Source organism: Rhinopithecus roxellana, chromosome 14, assembly GCF_007565055.1.
Source record: "Rhinopithecus roxellana isolate Shanxi Qingling chromosome 14, ASM756505v1, whole genome shotgun sequence".
NCBI classification, from domain to species: Eukaryota; Metazoa; Chordata; class Mammalia; order Primates; family Cercopithecidae; genus Rhinopithecus; species Rhinopithecus roxellana.
The window spans coordinates 69275971-69295518 of record NC_044562.1 but is presented as its reverse complement, the minus strand read 5'-3'; the positions used below and the strand labels follow the sequence as shown (position 1 = coordinate 69295518).

Here is a 19548-nt window from a genome sequence, read left to right as displayed (position 1 = left end):
CAAGACATCACTTTACTTGTCTCTATCAAAGAAAAGACAAGTGTTCCTTTATTAAGTAACATTGCTAAAGATTTGTCCATTTTAGTGGCTGATTGTTTAATTATTTGATAAGCTATTGAGCTGATACTTTAATTCTGCAAATTAGAAGACTATGTAAGGAAGATAAAGAAAATGTATTTGACTCTTCTGAAGAGTAGGGATATTAAGTGATAAAAAGATTGAAGTAGTTGTGTAATGTCTTTGTAACCCTCATGTCAACTGCCTGGAAATTCTTATATGGCTTAACTATGAATGCATCCTCTAGGCCAACTCAAACTTGTAAAAATATTTAATAGCAGCAACTTCCCCTTTCCATTCTGCATCTTGAAGCCAGACTTTCAGAACCTCTCTTTTAAATTTTTTTAAGTCATCCTCTTTATCCTTTCCTCTTATTATCTGAAGCTTCAATATTAGTTGCATTCCTAAATTGACCTAATTTGAGTAAAGAAACTTCCAAAAGTGTCAGTATGAATAATATCATGCACTTGGTTTTATGGAGACATTTTGACCAGAGTGAAAAGCATTGGTTGGGTCATGATGGGCCTGGGTTTTTCTTAGGATCATGTAAAAGGATTGTAGAGAAGAGGAAGCTATAGGGAACCTGATCGTTTTCATGTCCAAGAGATGTGCTGCATTTGCCCTTCCCCTTGATATTCTCATTGACAAAGAAGACCAAGAGACAGCCTTCCCTGACTCTACCCCTGTCCTCAAAACATAGTTCATACTCACACTTTCTCTTGGGAAGAGGGAAAGAAAGAAAGATAGAGAGGAAGGAAGGAAGGAAGGAAAGAAGGAAGGAAGGAAGGAAGGAAGGAAGGAAGGAAGGAAGAAAGGAAGAAAAGCTAGCTACTAATATTTTGGTTAATGAAGGAATTCAAGTATTTGATGAGTGTTAACTATTTGAAAGTCAACCTATGTATCAATTAGAAAATTGGGAATAGGATATTTATGTAGTTGTCTTATTTTCTTTTACTTTCTTTCTTTCTTTTTTTTAGATGGAGTCCCACTATGTTGCCCAGGCTGGAGAGCAGCAGTGCGATCCTGGCTCACTGCAACCTCCACCTCCTGGTTTCAAGCAATTCTCCTGCCTCAGCCTCCTGAGTAGCTGGGACTACAGGTGCATGACACCACACCTGGCTAATTTTTTATATTTTTAGTAGAGATGGGGTTTCACTGTGTTAGCCAGGATTGTCTCGATCTCCTGACCTTGTGATCCGCCTGCCTTGGCCTCCCAAAGTGCTGGGATTACAGACGTCAGCCACCGTGCCCAGCCATCTTATTTTTAAATTAGTAAAAATGCCTAGAGTGAGAATCCTAGTTTTCGGTCCTGTACTAGCTCCCTGTCTTACATAAGGATTTAATTTTAGACTTAGACACTGACTTTTTTAAGTTTGTAATTCTGCTCTTAATTTGTTATTTGATTTAAAATTTTTAAATACATTGAGACTTTTTTTTTTTCTTTTTAGTAGCACCAAACTGTCCTGATATGTTTTATATGAAGGGCCAAGGTGAGCTCATTTGATTACTTAACATTGTTCTCAAATAATAGATTATTTTTTCTTTGGTCAGTGGTGGAAATATGACTGTAAATAATGATTTCTTATCCCATATAGGCTCTGCAGTACCTACCTACCTTGTTACCGTCTTGGTTATTGGTCTCTCCAGTTGGTAATACAAGCATTTCCCACACATGTACAAAAAGCAAAAAGGACAACAATATGAAATGAAGTGACAACATCTGTGCCAATGTATGGCATTTACCTGTCACAGTTAGTGTGGCTGTACAGCTGACACTGCCATACTCATTGGAAGCTTTGCACGTATACTCGCCACAGTCAACCACCTGGGTTCTTAGGATTTCAAGGCTGGAGACATATTTTGAAGATCGAATAGAACACTTGTCACTCTCATAAATTTCTCGGCCAGCTTTAAACCACTGGAACCGGACATTGGGAGCACTTTGGATCTCACAGGTGAATTTGGCTAGGTGGCCCAGTGCTACTTCCAGGGGTTCGATTCTCCTCCTGATCACTGGGGCAGCTGCAAAGGGAAGTAGAGTCCATTAACATGCCTCCTTACCAGGCATATGACATTTTTCTCTTTCTTCTAACTTTTGTTGCTGTTAATGGAGTAAAACAGTTGAAATTGGTGAGATGGATTACAGCAGTTTAAGACAAGTGACTGGAAAATGAGAAAGATCATTGAAGGCAAAAGAAGACAATAAGCTTTTTTAAAATAAAAACATATTCAATCATTGCTCTGCAGTGAATTGTGAAAAAAAAGTGACGCTATTGGATTACATGCATAACAACATGATATATTATTTAAATATACCATGCTGAATGGGAACACTGAAAATCATGTGAAGAAACATGATATACTAAATAAAGTGATGAAGTGAAACAACAGCAAAAAATAAATAGAAAGAAGAAACAGACAACTAATCATGGTTATTTTGAATCTAGGGCGAGACCAGTGATTTCACAGTGGCTAGGTGTTCACTGATACTTTTTATTACATATTATGAAAGTTATCCTCATATGAAAATAAACTAAAAAGCTTCTCTATTGGCATTATGAAACATATGAAAAGATGTTTTATTTTTAACATAAGTAGTACCATGGATATGATAGCATAGCACCCAACAGGGCAGTAAGGGAAAAGCTGAGTTCATAACCATGATTATGTCTGTGATTTCATTCTTACTCTAAATAAATTACATTCTGGAAGTTGCAGATAAGTGAAAATTTAAGTGGTGCAAGCTAAATCATTACAATCCAGTGAATGTTAACACTTGATCTGTTTCATCCTTAAAATCCAACCTCTTTTTACTACAGTGAGTTTGGCTGAAGTTGCTGTTTTTCCGTTGTCATTCAAGGCCTCACAGACATACTCTCCTTGATGGTCTTCGGTATTTACTTTGTCGATGACTAGCGTATACGTATTTTGATCTTGTAAACACTTGAACTTTTCATCTGAAGGCACCAGTTTATTCTCAAAATACCAATTCACCTCTTTAGCATTTGTTATGGATGTTGTGAGGTGTACAATGTCACCTTCCTCAGAAACAGTGTCCATTAAGGGTGTATGTATCACGGGGCCATCCTCTTTGATTAAGCCACCCTCAGCTTCCTGTATCTTTACTGTACCAACCTCCTCAGTACCACTTTCAGAGGAGGACTCCTCTTTTTCCTCTGATGGTTTCAGACTCTCATCTTGTTTCTCATCAGAGACAACAGCTGAAGCAACCCCATTAGTGACAGTTGTGGCATCCAAATATTTAACCTGACTTTGCACGTTAAAATAACTGACCTCTTCAGATGAGATAAGATATTTAGATTCAACTTCTGGTTCAGTAATGGGTTCAACCTTCTGTGAACCTGAAAAAGAATCCATTTCTTCCTGCAAACTTGTCTTGGCTCCTTGCTGAATTCTAGGACCCTCAGCTGTTAGGATGCTTATTTCCTCATATATAATAGCACACAAAACATCCTTAAGTTCCATTTTCAGGTTAGTGATTTGAGGATCAACATCTTCAATAATGATGGTTACTTCTTCTGTTACAGACTTCGCTGAAGTAACAAGGTACGTGCACATGATGTGTCTGGGCTCTTGGGTGATGTTTACAGCTGTGACCTCCACCTTTTCAATGTTTCTTAGCCACTCAGAGAAAAGACCTGGCTGCTCACTGGCCACAGCTGCTTGCAAAGCCCTGCAGATTTGAATTTTCAGATTTAATCGCTGCTCTTCTGGAATACCAGAAAGCAAGCTTTCCTTAGAAAGAATGTCCCTTCCCTGTACCTCCTGCACTTTCTTTATCGCCACAGGCTCTCTTTTAGACTCAATGATTTGGTCTGGGGGCATCACCATGTTGTCAGAATGCTCTTCTTTGAGCAGTACCTGCTTTTCTTCAAGTGCTAGCGGAAATCTTAAGGACTTGCCTTCCTCAATTCTGACCGCAGAATCTTGCCCTGCATTTTCCAGTGGATCTGTACTTTCTATCAAAATTTCAGCTCCTTCTGTGCATGAGTGTTCTGAAGGGACTAGGGGCTCATAGTTTACCTGAGAGATCATGACATCAGGACTCTGGAGACTCTCCACATGTCCCTCAGCTAAGCTCTGACTCAAGATGAGTGCACTTTGTGCCCCTTGCTTTTGAACAGTCACTCTTTGGTCTTTGTTGGCATCAGATACTGTCTTTTCTTTTGGTAAAAGCACTTCCTCAGACACAGAGGTTAGATAAGAATGCACTGGAGGTTCTATTGAAGACTGTGGATAATTCCCTTCAGGTTCAGTTAATAAAGTTTTCAGAGGCTCAACTGTTAATGAATTAATTTGTTCTATGAACATGGCACTTGGGAAGATTTTATCAGTCTCTGATAGAACCGCCTGTGTCTCAGGTTCTTCAAGCATTAGAATGCTTTCTTTGGAGAAGGTTTTCTGGGACTGTACAATCTGCAGCTGTAGGTTGGGAGAGGGTTCCTTGAGAGGCTGAAAGTGAGTACTGCCATTGATGCAAAGAAATTCCCTGGTGCTTTCAGGAGTGGACTTGTCTTGCTTCAAAATGGATTGTAATTCCTGAGCTCCCAAAGGAAGCTGACTGCTCAATTCATTGGCTTTAGCAATATGCTCATAAGATAGTTGCTGGTTTTCTTCTGTAATTAAAGCAGCTTTCAAAATGGTGTCTTTTACAAATGTTGCAATTTCCTGCTCTGAGTCAAGTGCTTCAACTGTGGGACCCTTTAATGGTGTCTGTGGAAAATCCTCAGGAGCCTCCGGTGTGGACTTTGCTTTGCAGGGGGTATCAGTCATGTCTGTGTCTTCCAGAAGCACAAGAAGCTCTGCTGCACAGGTGGACTCACCCAGCATATTCTCTGCTTTACAGATATAGAGGCCACTGTCTTCCCTCTGAGGGTCATTGACAATGAAAGTCCCAGAGCCATCAGGGTTATGAATGATAGTGTAATAAACACTGGTGCAAAGCTGCTTGTTTTCTTTGAACCATGCAACGGTAGGGGCAGGCTCTCCAACCACTGTGTACTCAAAGATGGCAGGAAGTCCTTGAGCACAGCGAACTGGTTTTAACTCCTTAAGGAAGTGAGGAGGACAAGGACCTCCAAGCTTTTCCAGAGATTTTGCCACTGCTGATTCTGTTTCTGTGTCTTTGTGACCCTCTCCTTTGGAATTTACTTTTAGATAGGCACTACATATTGCCTGTCCGTAGTCATTACTGGCCATACATGTATACTCTCCCTCATCCTCCAATGTGGTGAACAGAATGATCAGGCTATGATCATCACCGTCAAAAACAAATTTGTAGTCAGCAGAAGGGGTTAATGGCGCTCCATTAAAGAACCATTGAATTTTAGGTTTGGGGATGCCAATGACAGTTACAGACAGTGTAGCCACATCCCCCATGCTTGTATCAGCACTTGACACTTCTTTGATGAAAACTGGGACAGCGCCTTCCTTTTTGGAATCAAATTTAGTTGAGTAAACTGGAGGTTCAGACAAAAGTTCAAGTGTTTCATTTATATTAGATAAATGAAGTTCAGAGCTATGAAGTCCTTCTTCCTCGGCAGACAGAAAAGAACTAGAAAACTCTGTATGGGGAAAAATGATTATTATTTTACTACAAAATTTTATTTAATAAAAAATAGAAATCAAAGAATTAGATACCAGTTGATGGCCTTCTTCTGCTTTATTCCTGGAATGATTAGATTATTCCAAGATGAATTTATCAAAAAGCACATTTCTAAATTTTTCTTAGCTTAACATATAAAATTACACAAAATTATAGATACTGTACAAATGCAATTTTTGATCCACTTCATCTGTGTTAGAGTTCATAAGTTTTAAAAATGCTCTCATGAGTTTTTCTTGAGATATAATTCCAATTTTAAAGTTTGAAAAACTGCTGATTAGTTATAATAATCCAGCACTATTTAAATTGACTTCTAAAAAGATCCAGAATTGTTATTTGTATTTAGAGTTTTCTTGAGTTTAAGAATAATCTTCTTTGTTAAAGACTGATTATTTCCAAAATAAAACATTGATGTTCTAATTACTGGCTCTAAAGTCATTATTAAAAATAAGAGGCTACAGGAAATGTTTAATTTGGATTTGTAAGAGAACCACTGTTTTCAGTTTCTAGAAATGCAGGCCTTCTTTCACCTGTGTAAATCACCATATTACTTGAACAAAGCCTTTACATAAGGCATTAGCCAAGAAAATAAGAGAATCAAAAAGAAGAGAAAACAACTCCAATATTAAAAGTTCCTTGTATTTTATTGTATAAGAAAACCTATACAGAACCACTGAGCAAGAAACAAAGCAGTGCATAACAGAGACTCTTCAAACAGTATCCTGGATGACAGGATGAAAGACATGTAATTTTAAACAATTTGATTTTTTATTAAACCTGTTAGGGATGTAGAACAGGCCTGTTACTAGTAGTTTTATTGCCTTAGCAAAAGGCAGTTTTATGATTTTATTTGGTGACTTCATTTGCATCACATGAAATAGACTTATACCTTAATTCCTTTCTGTTCTAGCATACAAGCATTAGAAGACAGGACTCAAGTGTCTGTTGGCTATAAAAATACCGGAGAAACTTATCTATAGCATGCAGAATATGTATTCAGGTATTTATTATTTTAAGTAAACCATAAAACCATTGATAATTTTACATATTAATGATGATCACTTAACTTTGCATTTAATCTGCAATATGTAATTCATGTTACCTTTCCCTTCACTTGAACTCACAAAATATCTGTAAAGGTAATGAATGTGAATACAGTTAAAATACCCTTACTCACTAGTATGTTGAAATATTTTCAAATGTTTTCCCTTCAAGCGATGGTATTATTAGCCATAAAAAGGATAGTAAATGAAATTCAAACGTGCTGAAACTTGAAAGGCATAGTTTAAAAAATTACATGTAGTGCTGGCAGCTATTAATTGTCTAAACTCAACTATCTGCATTACAATAAATTCTTTGTTCAGAATCAGAGAAACTAATATTTCAGGGTTTTATGTTATGTGCCATTGAGTCAGAAAATAAAAAATTCAATTTCATTATCTATGACAAAGTAAGCCAAGGCTTACTTTTCTTTATTCGGTCACTGTTATTCTGCATATACTCAAGTTCACCATACTTGAAACTAACAGAATTACAGAATTCTAATGAGCAAAATCAAACAAAGCCCTCCTTCTTATATGAATAAAAGTGTTTTTCAGCTCTTCCTGAAATCCAGTAGGACATTCAAACATTTTTCTATTTCTCTCTTTCTTTCTTTTTTTTTTTTTTTTTAAGAAACAAGGTTTGAACTGTTGCTGTGCTGTATGATGATTGAGTAAAGCATGCTTGTCATGTTTGCTTCAATCTGAGTTTCTCATTAATTTTAACATGCATCACGTGACTAAGCACAGAATAAATCCCTAAGTTCCTAATCTACAGAATTAGTTTTATTTCAGGAATTTGTGATGTGATACATTACATTATGTCTATAATTATTATCACAGATATTGTGTGCTCACTGGTTGGAACAGGAATGATTGTTCCACAATAGTATATCTACGCTGATGAGTTATGGTGGCTCAAACAGATAAATCAAAATTTTTTTTTGTGAGGAAGGCAGGGGAAACCTGACTGCTCTGCCTACTTTCTGTACATTGTCTCTATTGCTTCTTTAATTTGGATAGCTGTTAGAGAATTCCTATGTTGAGAATAAAGATTGATAGATGAAGGAAACATAATAAACATAATTGGATATGAATTCTTTGGAAAATTAAAGTGTTTATATTTCAAATTAAATTAAAATTAATATTTTAAATATGATCATGGTACTTAAGTATTGCTGAACGCAGGTGAAAATATAGCTATTTAGTAATAATAAGTAATTTAAGAGGTGGAAGGAGATAAAATTTATCTCTCATTGTAGCATTCTTTCTCTCGTCCTTTGTTACAAAATTAAAGTTTATTCTAAATTGTATTAAGAATAATTACTATTAGGATGACACAGAACTCTATTGTTGAATGATTGCCTCTAAGGTCTTTTGTTCCTACCCTTCATTTTCATAATTTGTTTATATTTGTCGAGTCTTATATGAGAAGACTTAGGTCCATGTTAGTATATAGGGAAGATATTAAGGAGTATGCTAATTTACTGTTATTTTAATTTTAAAAGACAAAATTAAAGAGTTACTTTAGAAACATAAACATCATAATAAAAATTGAATGCTTATTAAGCTATATTCATTTTAAAGATGAAATTCAGTGAAACTAATAGGAAAGCTTGATATCTTGTTATTTACATATAATCTGAAATACAAACTGCCATATTGACTAAATTCTAAAAATATCCCACCTTTTTTTTAATTTTAAAGATTCTGAAATCAGAATACAGTTTTAAAATCTACATGTAAACACAATGTGATAGTTTCCCTTTTTTTCCCCAGGCCAATACTAAATTATTGCTGCATTTTACACTTGATGTCATCTCAAAAACTGAGAAAAATAAGGTGTCTCCAAAAGTGGAAAGATCTTTATATGCTTATTCTGCAGATGTCTAGGTGAATCCTGCGCACAAAGAGCACAATTGGTCCCTTGAAGCCAGTGAGAATTAAAGCACTTATGTAGAGGAATACTAATGATGAAAATATTTTTTAAAGAGATGAAGTTAATATATTAAGATTGAAACGGCAAACAGATTATAGAGTTACTTGCCAATTGGGAGAAGCTGGTTTTTGTTGTTTGTTTTGCCTATTCTAAGTCGAAGTAAATAAACATGGGTTTGGATGCAAAGGGGTTACAATTCCAAAAATAACTTAGAATGGGAGCAGAGTGGAGACTTGCCCTTACCAATTTGTCTGCGTGGTCATCTGATATAGTCTCCACGTTTACATTGTACTTTTGCATATATGGTTTATCTGCTAAAAGAGAGTCCATTCCACTGAAACACTTTGTGGAGGAGGCATGAGGGTAAATAGAAGTACAAATAATTAGGTAGCCAAGAAGAGATTTAATTGTATTTCATGTTACACAGCATGATTGACTCAAGTGATGATTCCACAGTTCAGATAACAAAATATTTACATGTGTTACAAAGATGAGATTTCTACACAGAGGTTATTTCTCCAGCAGTCTCCAAGATAATGAATTCAAATATAGTGGACCTGTTTGGAAGTTTATTAGATCCATATAATTTGGAAAATATGAAAGCACTCAGATCAATTCTAATAATTACTGAGGCACTAAAACATTACATTTTAAGTTAAGGTGAGTGCTGCAAAGGTCTCAGCCACTCCTGATTTGTTTGTAGCTACACACCTGTACTCTCCTTCATCACTCTTTACTAAGCTTGTTATAAACAGGTTGTGGAACCCTGTGCCACTTTCCTCAACACTGAACCTTCTTCCTTGGACCAATTTCCCATCTTTGTACCAGTAAACCGTGGGTCTTGGAGAGCCACGAACTAAGCACTGAAAATATGCTGCTGTACCTATTGGTGCATAACAGTCAGAAATACCTTTGATAAACCTGGGAGGCCCTTCCACCACCTGAAATTCAAAAAAACTTTCTGTGTAATTGCTCTTTAAGACCAATTCTTCTGTCAAACTGCTTAAAGTCACTTTGCTTTTCTTTGCTATCATAGCAAGTATTTCGGAATCTCCCAAGGTGAGGAATCCCCGACAGATAGCCTCTCCTACACAATTCACAGCTCTGCACCTGTATGTTGCACTATCAGAAAGACAGACATTTCTAATTTTAAGAGTGTGACTTCCCTTCTCCTCGCTAATCACATATTTAATGTTATCTGGCTCAATACACATATATTCTTTATACCACTTAACTTTGGGAGTAGGGATGCCTATGACTGAACATTTGAACATAGCATCTGAATTTTCTGGAATTTTAAAATCACAAATAGGCATTATAAAGCGAGGAGGCATTTCAAATACTTCTAAATCAATTTTTAGTTCTTTGTCTTCTCCCTCCCTTGAATCCATATTTGGATCTACAAAATTAAATGGAAGAACATCTAGACTCACAATCATACTTTTATGGTCAGGAGTAAATTCAGGAACTGTCACTATTTTCACCTGCTTCTCAAATTCTTTAACGTCTTTTTCACTTAATTCAACTTCCAGGACAATTTCTTGAGGAGAAGGTGTTCTTGATGATGTGGTGTTTTCCAAATCAAACTCCATGACATGCTGATGTGTTACTGGAGGTGGGAGTGCCACCACTCTTTCTTCTTGGGACATTATGTCTACATTTGCAAAGCTCTTTGCTTCCCCTATGATGTTTACAGCATGACACATGTACTCTCCCCCTTCTCCTTTTTGAATGTTTGAAATTTCCAGTGAACACACATTACCCACCCTTTCCATTTTGATTCTTTCATCTGGCTCTAGTAAAGATTTATTTCGATACCACTTCACACTAGGAACTGGAAGACCTTCAACTTCAACAATGAAGCCTAGTGTTGTGTTTTCATACACCTTCCTTTTGGTCAGAGGTTCAATAAAAGATGGAGGCATTTCATTGTCTTTTGGCTCAATGGCTTCATTGGGTGTGCCAAATGAATCGGAACGCCATATTTCGTCAGCTGAACCTCTCTCTTCTGTAGGTGTGTAGAAATGCTCATTTGGTGTACTGTCTTCCCTTTCTATTTTTGATGGATATGTTTTAAAAGTACCAGTGGGGTTTGGTCCTCCAGTAGGAATAGAATATCTCTCTAGTGCCTCCCCTGGGGGTGTGGAATATCTCTCTAGAGTCTCTCCTGGGGGTGTGGAGTATCTCTCTAGAGTCTCTCCTGGAGGTGTGGAGTATCTCTCTAGAGTCTCTCCTGGGGGTGTGGAGTATCTCTCTAGTGTCTCCCCTGGGGGTGTGGAGTATCTTTCTCCTATCTCACCTTCGGAAGGTGTTGAATATCTTTCAGCAACTTCCCCTAAAGGTGTGGAATATCTTTCAACTGTCTCACCTCCTGAATATATTGAGGACTGTTTAGTTACATCTGAAGGATTAAAATATAAGTCAGGGGACTTTGGAGATTCAAAATATTCAACAGACGATGGTGGGGTATAAAACTGATCTAACTCAGATATTTCTTCACTAGTTGTACTTCCCACACCAACGGAAATGTCAGACTCAGGAGAAAATGGACGACCTAGTGATTCCTGTTTCTGGTTGTAGTATTCGTACACAGTGTTGAAAGTTACTTCTTCCACCTCCATTGAAGTGATTGATTCACTCTGGACAAGCTTTGCCTGGTCTCTGGTGTCTTTAGTTTCAGGAACCTCACGCTTTCCAGCAGCAAGTAAATATTGTGCTAGGGAGGTCTCAGATTCCACTACCTCAGTGGTATGTGCCTCATCTAATTTAGGAATATTTTGAGAAAAACTAGTTTCTATCATTTCTCCTAAAGTGGAGAAAGAAGTTTCATTTTGAACTTGGACTTCTTCATAACATTTTTCTTCTCCAGAGGCATCAATGTTTGTAATTATTTGTTCACCTGGATTCTGTTTTTCTTCAGTCATCAAGAATGGGAAGCACTGACTCAGGGAGAGGTGTCTATGGAGTATGTCAGCCTCCTGAATATCACCTTTGTGGTCTTCCAAAGTGACATCTGTATATGCCTCTGCCCCACCATCCTGCTTTGGAAATGATGCCACCTCTGGTTCTAGAGTGCATTCTTCTTCCATTTCACCAACCTCTAAAGGCTTTTCCTCACTTACTGCTTTTTTCAAATGTGAGATGAAACTTCTGTCTCCATTTTCTAGAGAACTATTTTTCTCAGAAAGATCAGTTTCTTCTATATCTGCAGATGAGGTTGGAAATAGGGCACATGATTCACTATAGATTTCTTCAGAAAAGGATTTAAGAGAAAGATCAGTTTTTAAAATGTCTAAGTTTTGTTCCTGTACATGTCGGACTTCTTTTTCTAAAGAAATGGAATTTTCATCAATACTACTTTTCTCCACTATAGTTCTATATGAAAGCTCCTGACTGGAAGAAATTTCTTGACTGGCAAATACATTATTTTGCACATTTTTAGAGATACTCTGTGTATCAGGTTGTAATGTTTCAGGGCTAGGAATTTTTTCTTTATAATGTATTTCCTGCTGTTCCCTAGTTTCTTGCCCTTGAAACTCCGTAGCTGGATCTCCTATATGAGAATACATTTGTTTTAGATCAAACACAATGTTCTCAGTGTCAGCTGTTACGGAAGCAGGATGTTGGATTTTAAAATAAGCTTCTTCTGGTTGACTACTATCTAATTCTTGGAATTTCACATCTGTGTGTTTTATTTGAGTGTGAAACTGCTTTAAGTCAAATGTAATAGGTGATTCATGTTCAACTCTTTTAGAAATTGCAGGTTTATCTATAAGACTTATTTTTTCCTGTTGTTGCCTTTCATGTGCTTCAGATTCCTTATGAGTTTGAGAGGAAAGCAGCTTTAAATTTATTGCAATGTTAGATGAATTTGATTCAGTATTTGGAGACATTTTCTCTGCCTGACACATATTTGCATTTAGATTACTTGATCTTGATTCTCTTTGCTTTAATGAAAAGGCTTTGTCATCAATCTTCTTTTGAGGAGGATTAACAAATGATGTTCTGGTAGGTCTTTTTTCTAGAACTCTTTTTTCTACATGTAATTTTTCAAATTCGGTAATTCTATGCTTCACCTTTTTCCCCGGGTAGTGTATCTCTTCACCAAGGGATTCTTCATATGCAACGGCAGATGAATCTTTTGTATTGTAACTGTCAGAAATTCTCTCAGAGTGAATATTTGGTAAATAGTCACTTTGGGCATATTCTTGTACATTTTCCTTTTCTGATCTACCAAGTTTTCCAAAATTGTTTCCTACGTCTTTCTTAATAGTGATATCACTGAAATCATCAACAAATGGATAAACAGTACCCTCTGCTTGGTGCAGCTTTGATTTTTCACTTACATGTTTCTCTTTCCCTTCAGCCTGACATTGTATGAATTCAGCCCTGATGGGCTTGTTGGTTTTTATGGTTCTTGAAGCACCACGCACAAATCTGGGAATTTTTTCTCTAGAAGGTATGCAACGCACCTGGTCTTTCTGGTCTATCTGCTTAATGGTCTCAAGGCTTTGAAAATAGTCCCTTACTGAATATTCTTTTACATTTGTCCAGGGAGTAAAAGGACCAGCTGGATAATCATAAAAACGTGCCCTTACAGATTCTCCCTGGACTTGCACTTGCTGATCTCTGGAATATTTTCCATAAATTTCACCAATATTTTCGAATTGACCATTCTCCCTATAAGTGACAGGCTCCACTGTTAGATCTGAAACACTTTCAGCTGTCCCTGAATTGTTTTCAGCAAGACATTTATATTTTCCAGAATCTTGAGAATTCACATCTTTAATATATAATCGGTGGCTACAGTTAACTTCTTCAAACTGAAACTTCTGGTTCTGCTTTAAAAGGACTCCATTTTGAAACCATGTTACAACTGGCTGGGGCTCACCAGATATTAAACATTCAAGAATGATGGAATCCCCTTCTCTACACCTGGCATGCTTTGGCATTTCTTGTAACATTTTTGGTGGCTCATTAGTAACATCAGACAAAAATACAAATTTGTGTTTTGGTGACTGAGTAGCTTGATCTTGAGGCATTGCTTCAGGTTCTAGCTCTTCAGTTTGAAACATCTCTTTATCCTCTTCTGGGATAGGTGTAGCTGCTGTTACCTGGATTTCTACAGGAAAGGAAAGCAATTCTGTATCTCCAGAGGGAGGGACTGGTGGGTTAGTTTTTAACACATGAAGATTTGTTTGGCCCTCTTGACTCATAGATGGGTGGGCGCCTTTTGCTTGATCAAATACCAATGCTAGCTCTTCTTCCTCATCAAAGTAGTCATGGAACACTGGGACTTCATGTGCTTTGACATCATGTTTTTGTTTTGCTTTCACTTTAAGCATACCGGTTGTTTTTACTGTTCCATATTGGTTAAATAGCACACAAGTAATAGAACCTTCATTCTGATGATGAACAGACAGAAGAGTTAATATTGAATAGTTTTCCAAAGAATGAATGATAAAGTTTTGATTACGTGGGATTGGCATGTCATTGTTATACCACGTCACGATAGGTTGAGGATATCCTTGAAAATGGCACACGAAATTACAACTGTCACCTTCATAAATTTCTTGAGATTCAATTTCTTGAAGAAATGAAGGTGGGCAACGTTGTGGTCGTTTTCGAAAAGAATTTTCAAAAAATCTCATGTTTTCCTCTTTCTGTTCGGTTTTGGATTCATCGATTTGTGTGGAAGCAGAGAGTTGTAATTCTCTTACATCATCCTTCCTTATTCTTTCACTAGCTATTTCTTCACTTTCTTCAACATTTACAAGTGTACCAAAAGATTCGCTGGCATGTGGTGTAAAAGCTTGAGACACCTTTTCAGGAGTCTCACATACTTCCTCCTTCTCACATACATTAGTGATATATGTGGGTGACTCTCCAACTGTAGTACTGGCCATAATTTCTTCCAGCTGTCCTCTTGCTTGGGTATTTTCATTTACTAGAATTTCACCATATAAATGGTCTTTTGGTAGACTTTCTTTTACCAGTGACTCTGGGCTCATTCTTATTTCAGTCTGGAAAATTTCTTCATCAACAATAGTTTGAAAGCTTGTGGGAAGTTCCTCAGATTCTATATTTTGATCCATTTGATTAGAAAGGCCATGTGGATTTTGCACAATACTCTCAGCTGAATTATTTACCTTATAACTTTCAGCTAGATCAGACATAGATCTGATTTTCATGTCCTCTCTAGAGAACAGAATATCTTTATCACTAGCTTCTCTTCTCAAAGTTCTTGAGCTTATTTCAGAAGACGTATCTAAAAGAGATAATTTCTTTTTCTCCATTAACATTTTTCTAGCCTCCCTTAAACGTTGCAACTTCACTTGGGTCTCCCTGTCCAGAAAACTTTCACCTACATTAAGCCATCCTCTTATGTCAGATTTACTTTCTAAATATTCTTCATCATACATGTAATCTGTTTTCTTGGCAGAACTCATTGTCTTAAAATGTATAGTTCTCACCATTCCCTTTTGCTCCATATCTTGTTTTTTGTTAAAGGGAGAGCCAGTAAACCTCAGGTCAACCTTTATCCTGTCTTCTCCCCTTTCAACTAAAGCCTCCACGTTTTCATGTGTCTGTTCTGCTCTTTTCAGAAATTCTAAATATTTCTCATCTTGTCCTTTTTGGATAACAAGCAATGATGCAGTTGATTCAGCAGACCCTTCACTATTAATTGCTAGTAACCTATAACTTCCAGAATCTCTCTCTTGGACCCTTTTAATCTCTAAGCTGGAAGAGTGATGGTGTAAATCACTCTTAGCTTTTATAATCCGACGAAGACCTGTTGGAATGGGCCGACTGTTATGAAACCAAGTCATTTCTGGAGATGGACAGGCAATTAATCTACATGTAAAAACAACTGGTTCACCCTCTAAAACATATTTAAACATAAGTTTTTGGGTAAAAGAAGGCTTAAAATATTCAGGCCAGGAGCTTGTAGATGATATTCTACTTGCATATCTTTTAGCAGCCATGGAGCTGTGGTCTATGTCTTCAGAATCTGAAAAGGCATCACGAGTATCCCTTTCTGAATGTTCAGATTCCCCCTCGGAGAATAATTCTGGAAAAAGAAAATAAAACCTTTTACTATTTTCCATAGAATTTGAAAAAGTTGAAAGTAAATAAAATTGCAAAATAGGAAATGAAATAAATTGCATGCTACAGATCTCACAAATCCATAGAAAAATTCACTCACCATATTTGTTCGAATAAACGCAACACCATGCTCTGTTTAAAAGATTCTGACACGAAAATCGTTCGTTGTCTGGTCTTTTCTTCAAACTGTTGAAATTTCTTCTTGAACAAGCAAAAATGCATTTCAAAATAACATGTTCCTGTGCATATTTGTTTTGGGAGCAGGAAAACTTTGTTCTTTTGATGGCTAAGTGGAAAATCTTACCTGACTTGCAGAGAGTGGAATAAACGCCCTTTCTGATTCTTTTGATTGTAGATTAAATTATTATATTTTTGAGAATTAACTATTTAAAGAGTATATGCAAGAACTATAACCATAAATAATTAGCTAAAATAAAATGAGAAGGCGTTTATTCGAACTAATACAGCCATAAAATCACAATGTTATGCAAAGAAAAGCAGGCAATAAGGATCACATAAGGCAGCTATCTGCAAGCCAGTGTAAGAGACATATCAATGTTAAAATGATGTATGTGCATGAAGTGTAAACCAGATGGGAATGTAATGTTTTCACACAACCTCAGTAAAGTAGCATTTCAATCAAAATTCATTCATGACATTGCATTCTGAGAATGACAGCTAGGTTATTGTCTATTGTTCAATGTAATTCACTGTGATTTTGAAAACAAACTTCTACTTCATGATTTCATGCATTAAGATGACAACTTTTCCTAATACACACTTTTGGAAATGACTGCAAACATAAAGTTGAATATGGCTGATACATTTTAAATACAAAATTTTAAATTAACTTATGATAAATTACTGTGAAATGCATGTAACCATCAACATTCTAAACCAAGCATGCGACATAGTAATATATACTCTAAGAGATATATTTGTACATCTATGTCATTTTTTTCTCAATAATACTAAGAGAAAGAAGGCAACTCAAGGATCCTATTAATCTCGTAGAATTTCTACTTAAATCTCACATCCATTATGACAATACCTTTCATTTCCATCTCAATCTCTTGTTCAATCCTCTCATGCAAAATTGATTCAGGGGCTAAAACAGAAAAACATATAAAGAGATTTTAGTTATTAATTGCATGTACTTTCTGCATTAATTCATGACTTATATGATTAAAATTTTCTTTTTATTATAATAACAGAAAACTGCATTCCCCAAATATACCAAAAAGTCCATGCCAAACAAACTATTGAGCTGATAAAACACATGGCAATGTTGACAGAAAGATTTAAAACATTTTTATTTTAGGTTCTTCATGAAATTTCCACTTTTAGTTCTATAATTCCCCATGCCTTTACATGCATTCAGAAAGCAATCTACAAACTGAAGGAATATTATTTTCTAAAAAAATGTCCTATTGACTAAACACTTGCTAAGAGATGAAATCACATTTAGAAAGAACATGCATTTTCTAAACTGCTACTTTAGCCGAGGGCTATTCTCAGTTTTTCCTGCTAGTAAATACTCCTTTGATTTGAACCACCTTTCAAACTTTAAACTACACAAAGTCCAATTACATATTAAGGAACAAAAACTTATCAAAACTGTTTTTATTACACAAGGAGTATGCACAGTTTTTAGACACAATCATCTCTGGGGCAGCTGAAAGCCTGGGACTCTCGTGTCACTCTCAGTCTTCAGTCCACGTGGTATCCTGTCAGTAGACTTGATTTCCTTGTTCTCAGTTTCTTATGGTTTTTGGCATGAAGTTAATGACAAACTTGATGTTTTCTTTGACGATTCTGTGTTTACTTCACGGGTTGTTTTAATTTGTGAATCTTTGAGTGTTTTAATACTTTTAGTTTCTGAACCCAGAGTAATTTTTGTAAGTGCTCTGGCTTGCGATTCTTTTGCTGGGTAAGAATAAAGTTAGGGAAAGGCATAAATTAGCTGTGTTTGTAAGATTAAAAAACATGCTGAATGTGGAGAAGATGGAATGTCATTAGGATGAGAAGGAAAGGCAGCATGTTAGTCATCAAACTAATATACGATATGTCTATGTTTACTATGCACATAAGAACTGTATTCAAACAGACTTTCAGGGGTTTGACATTCCCGCTTGATCTTGGTGGATAACTCTGTAGCCTATATGAACTTATTAGGCCAAAATAAAAAAGGAACATATAAAGACTGGCCTATGTCAAATAATTAGACAACTGTGCCTGATCTTTCACTCTTCAAACACCTAAAAATATCTTCTCTTTCAATTTTCTTAGGTACAAGTAAGGCAGTTGGATGTTCAATAAAATTATTTTGCTTCTAGAACACTTTAATAATATTATCCATTGGAACTCAATGAACTGGAGCTCCTAGGACAAAAGAGCCAAGCACAAATCAATTCTGGGAATATGACAGTCAAACACTGCACTATAGCACTAGATTCTTTAGAAACTGAGTTAAGAGATCTAATCTACATTTCTCGCACCTTCACAAGACAGCCAACTCCCAACTACATTTCTGAAAAAATTGTCACGCTGTCACCTACAGGACTTGCAGACAACACCTCCAAATAAATAGTCACTCTGTGTGATTACTGTGCTAGCCAGCAGCTGCAGTGAAATTGAGGGTCAACTCTCTGGCTGTTGGAATTTTCTACCTAATTTACATAACTAAACCTCAGTTCTTGAGATATTGCCTTTGTAGGCTGTGGTGACAGAATGAGATAGAGCTATAGAACAAAATCTCATTAAGAAAGAATAAGACCTCCTTTTGGTGAGCAGGTGTTGCAGAAAAATTATATGAATCAATGAACCATATTCTCTGTACTGGGTAGGAAGAAAGGCCACTGTTTCAAAATTCTGTGCAGAGATGGCTGTGCACCTCCATAGCACTGCACTGCCCCCTTTTTATCCTTAACACCACTATGGCCAGGATCAGGGAGGAACTTGAGGCCAGAGCTTTCCACAGACCCCTGGAGATGCCTGAACTTCTCCCACCACCTTCCTTACATGAGACTCAGTGGAGCTGTTTTGCCTACAGGCACACAACACAGGCTTATAGCACCTGAAAAATATTTTTCTCATTTCATTAATATCCAAAAGGAAAGACTATGGATAAGAGGAAGAAGTTACCACTTGCCCAGACAAGTTTATTCCTGCTCTTCCAGACATAATGGAGAATCAAGCCCAATAATGACAAAAATTGTGATCTTGCCATGAGAAAATTCTACAATTCCAGGAGGATTTTAAGCCTGTAAAAGCAGCATCATTTATGGAGTAATATCTAGAGACTTCTAATTTTGGTCCAGAGAGAGCCTTGTTATTTTCAGCACCCAATTTTCTATTTTTCTTTTTTGGAGATGGAGTCTAGCTCTGTTGCCCAGGCTGGAGTGCAGTGACCCTATTTTGGTTCATTGCAACCACTGCCCCCTGGGTTCAAGCAATTCTCCTGCCTCAGCCTCCTGAGTAGTTGGGATTACAGGAATGCACCAACATGCCTGGCTAATTTTTGTATTTTTAGTAGAGACGGGGTTTCACCATATTAGCCTGAGTGGTCTCAAACTCCTGACCTCAAGTGATCTGTCTGCCTCAGCCTCCCAAAGTGCTGGGATTACAAGCATGAGCCACTGTACTTGGTCCCAATTTTCTATTTTCATGGCCCCTTTGTAAACAACTAGAACCTCCAGATGTGAAAATGAAGAGGAGATAAGAATTGTTGAACCTCTTACTTTAAAACAATTAAACTGAAATTTACCACAGTATCTGGC

The 19548-nt window shown here is 36.7% G+C and overlaps 2 protein-coding genes across 2 annotated transcripts in view; both read right to left on the bottom strand.

Annotated features, from left to right (window-relative positions):
• Positions 1-19548, bottom strand: part of LOC104677536 (titin) — a 273229-nt gene that overhangs the window by 201680 nt on the left and 52001 nt on the right. The window contains 3 exon segments of the mRNA XM_030916357.1: positions 1801-2079; positions 2862-5642; positions 16821-16877. Of these exon segments, the coding sequence (XP_030772217.1) occupies positions 1801-2079; positions 2862-5642; positions 16821-16877 (3117 nt within the window).
• On the bottom strand, positions 7338-16791 carry LOC104677716 (titin-like). The gene is made up of 2 exons (XM_010382863.2): positions 15870-16791; positions 7338-15734 (listed from the first exon to the last, which is right to left on the bottom strand). The coding sequence occupies exon 2, from the start codon at positions 15646-15648 to the stop codon at positions 9313-9315; it is 6336 nt and encodes a 2111-aa protein (XP_010381165.2). The 5' UTR covers positions 15649-15734; positions 15870-16791; the 3' UTR covers positions 7338-9312.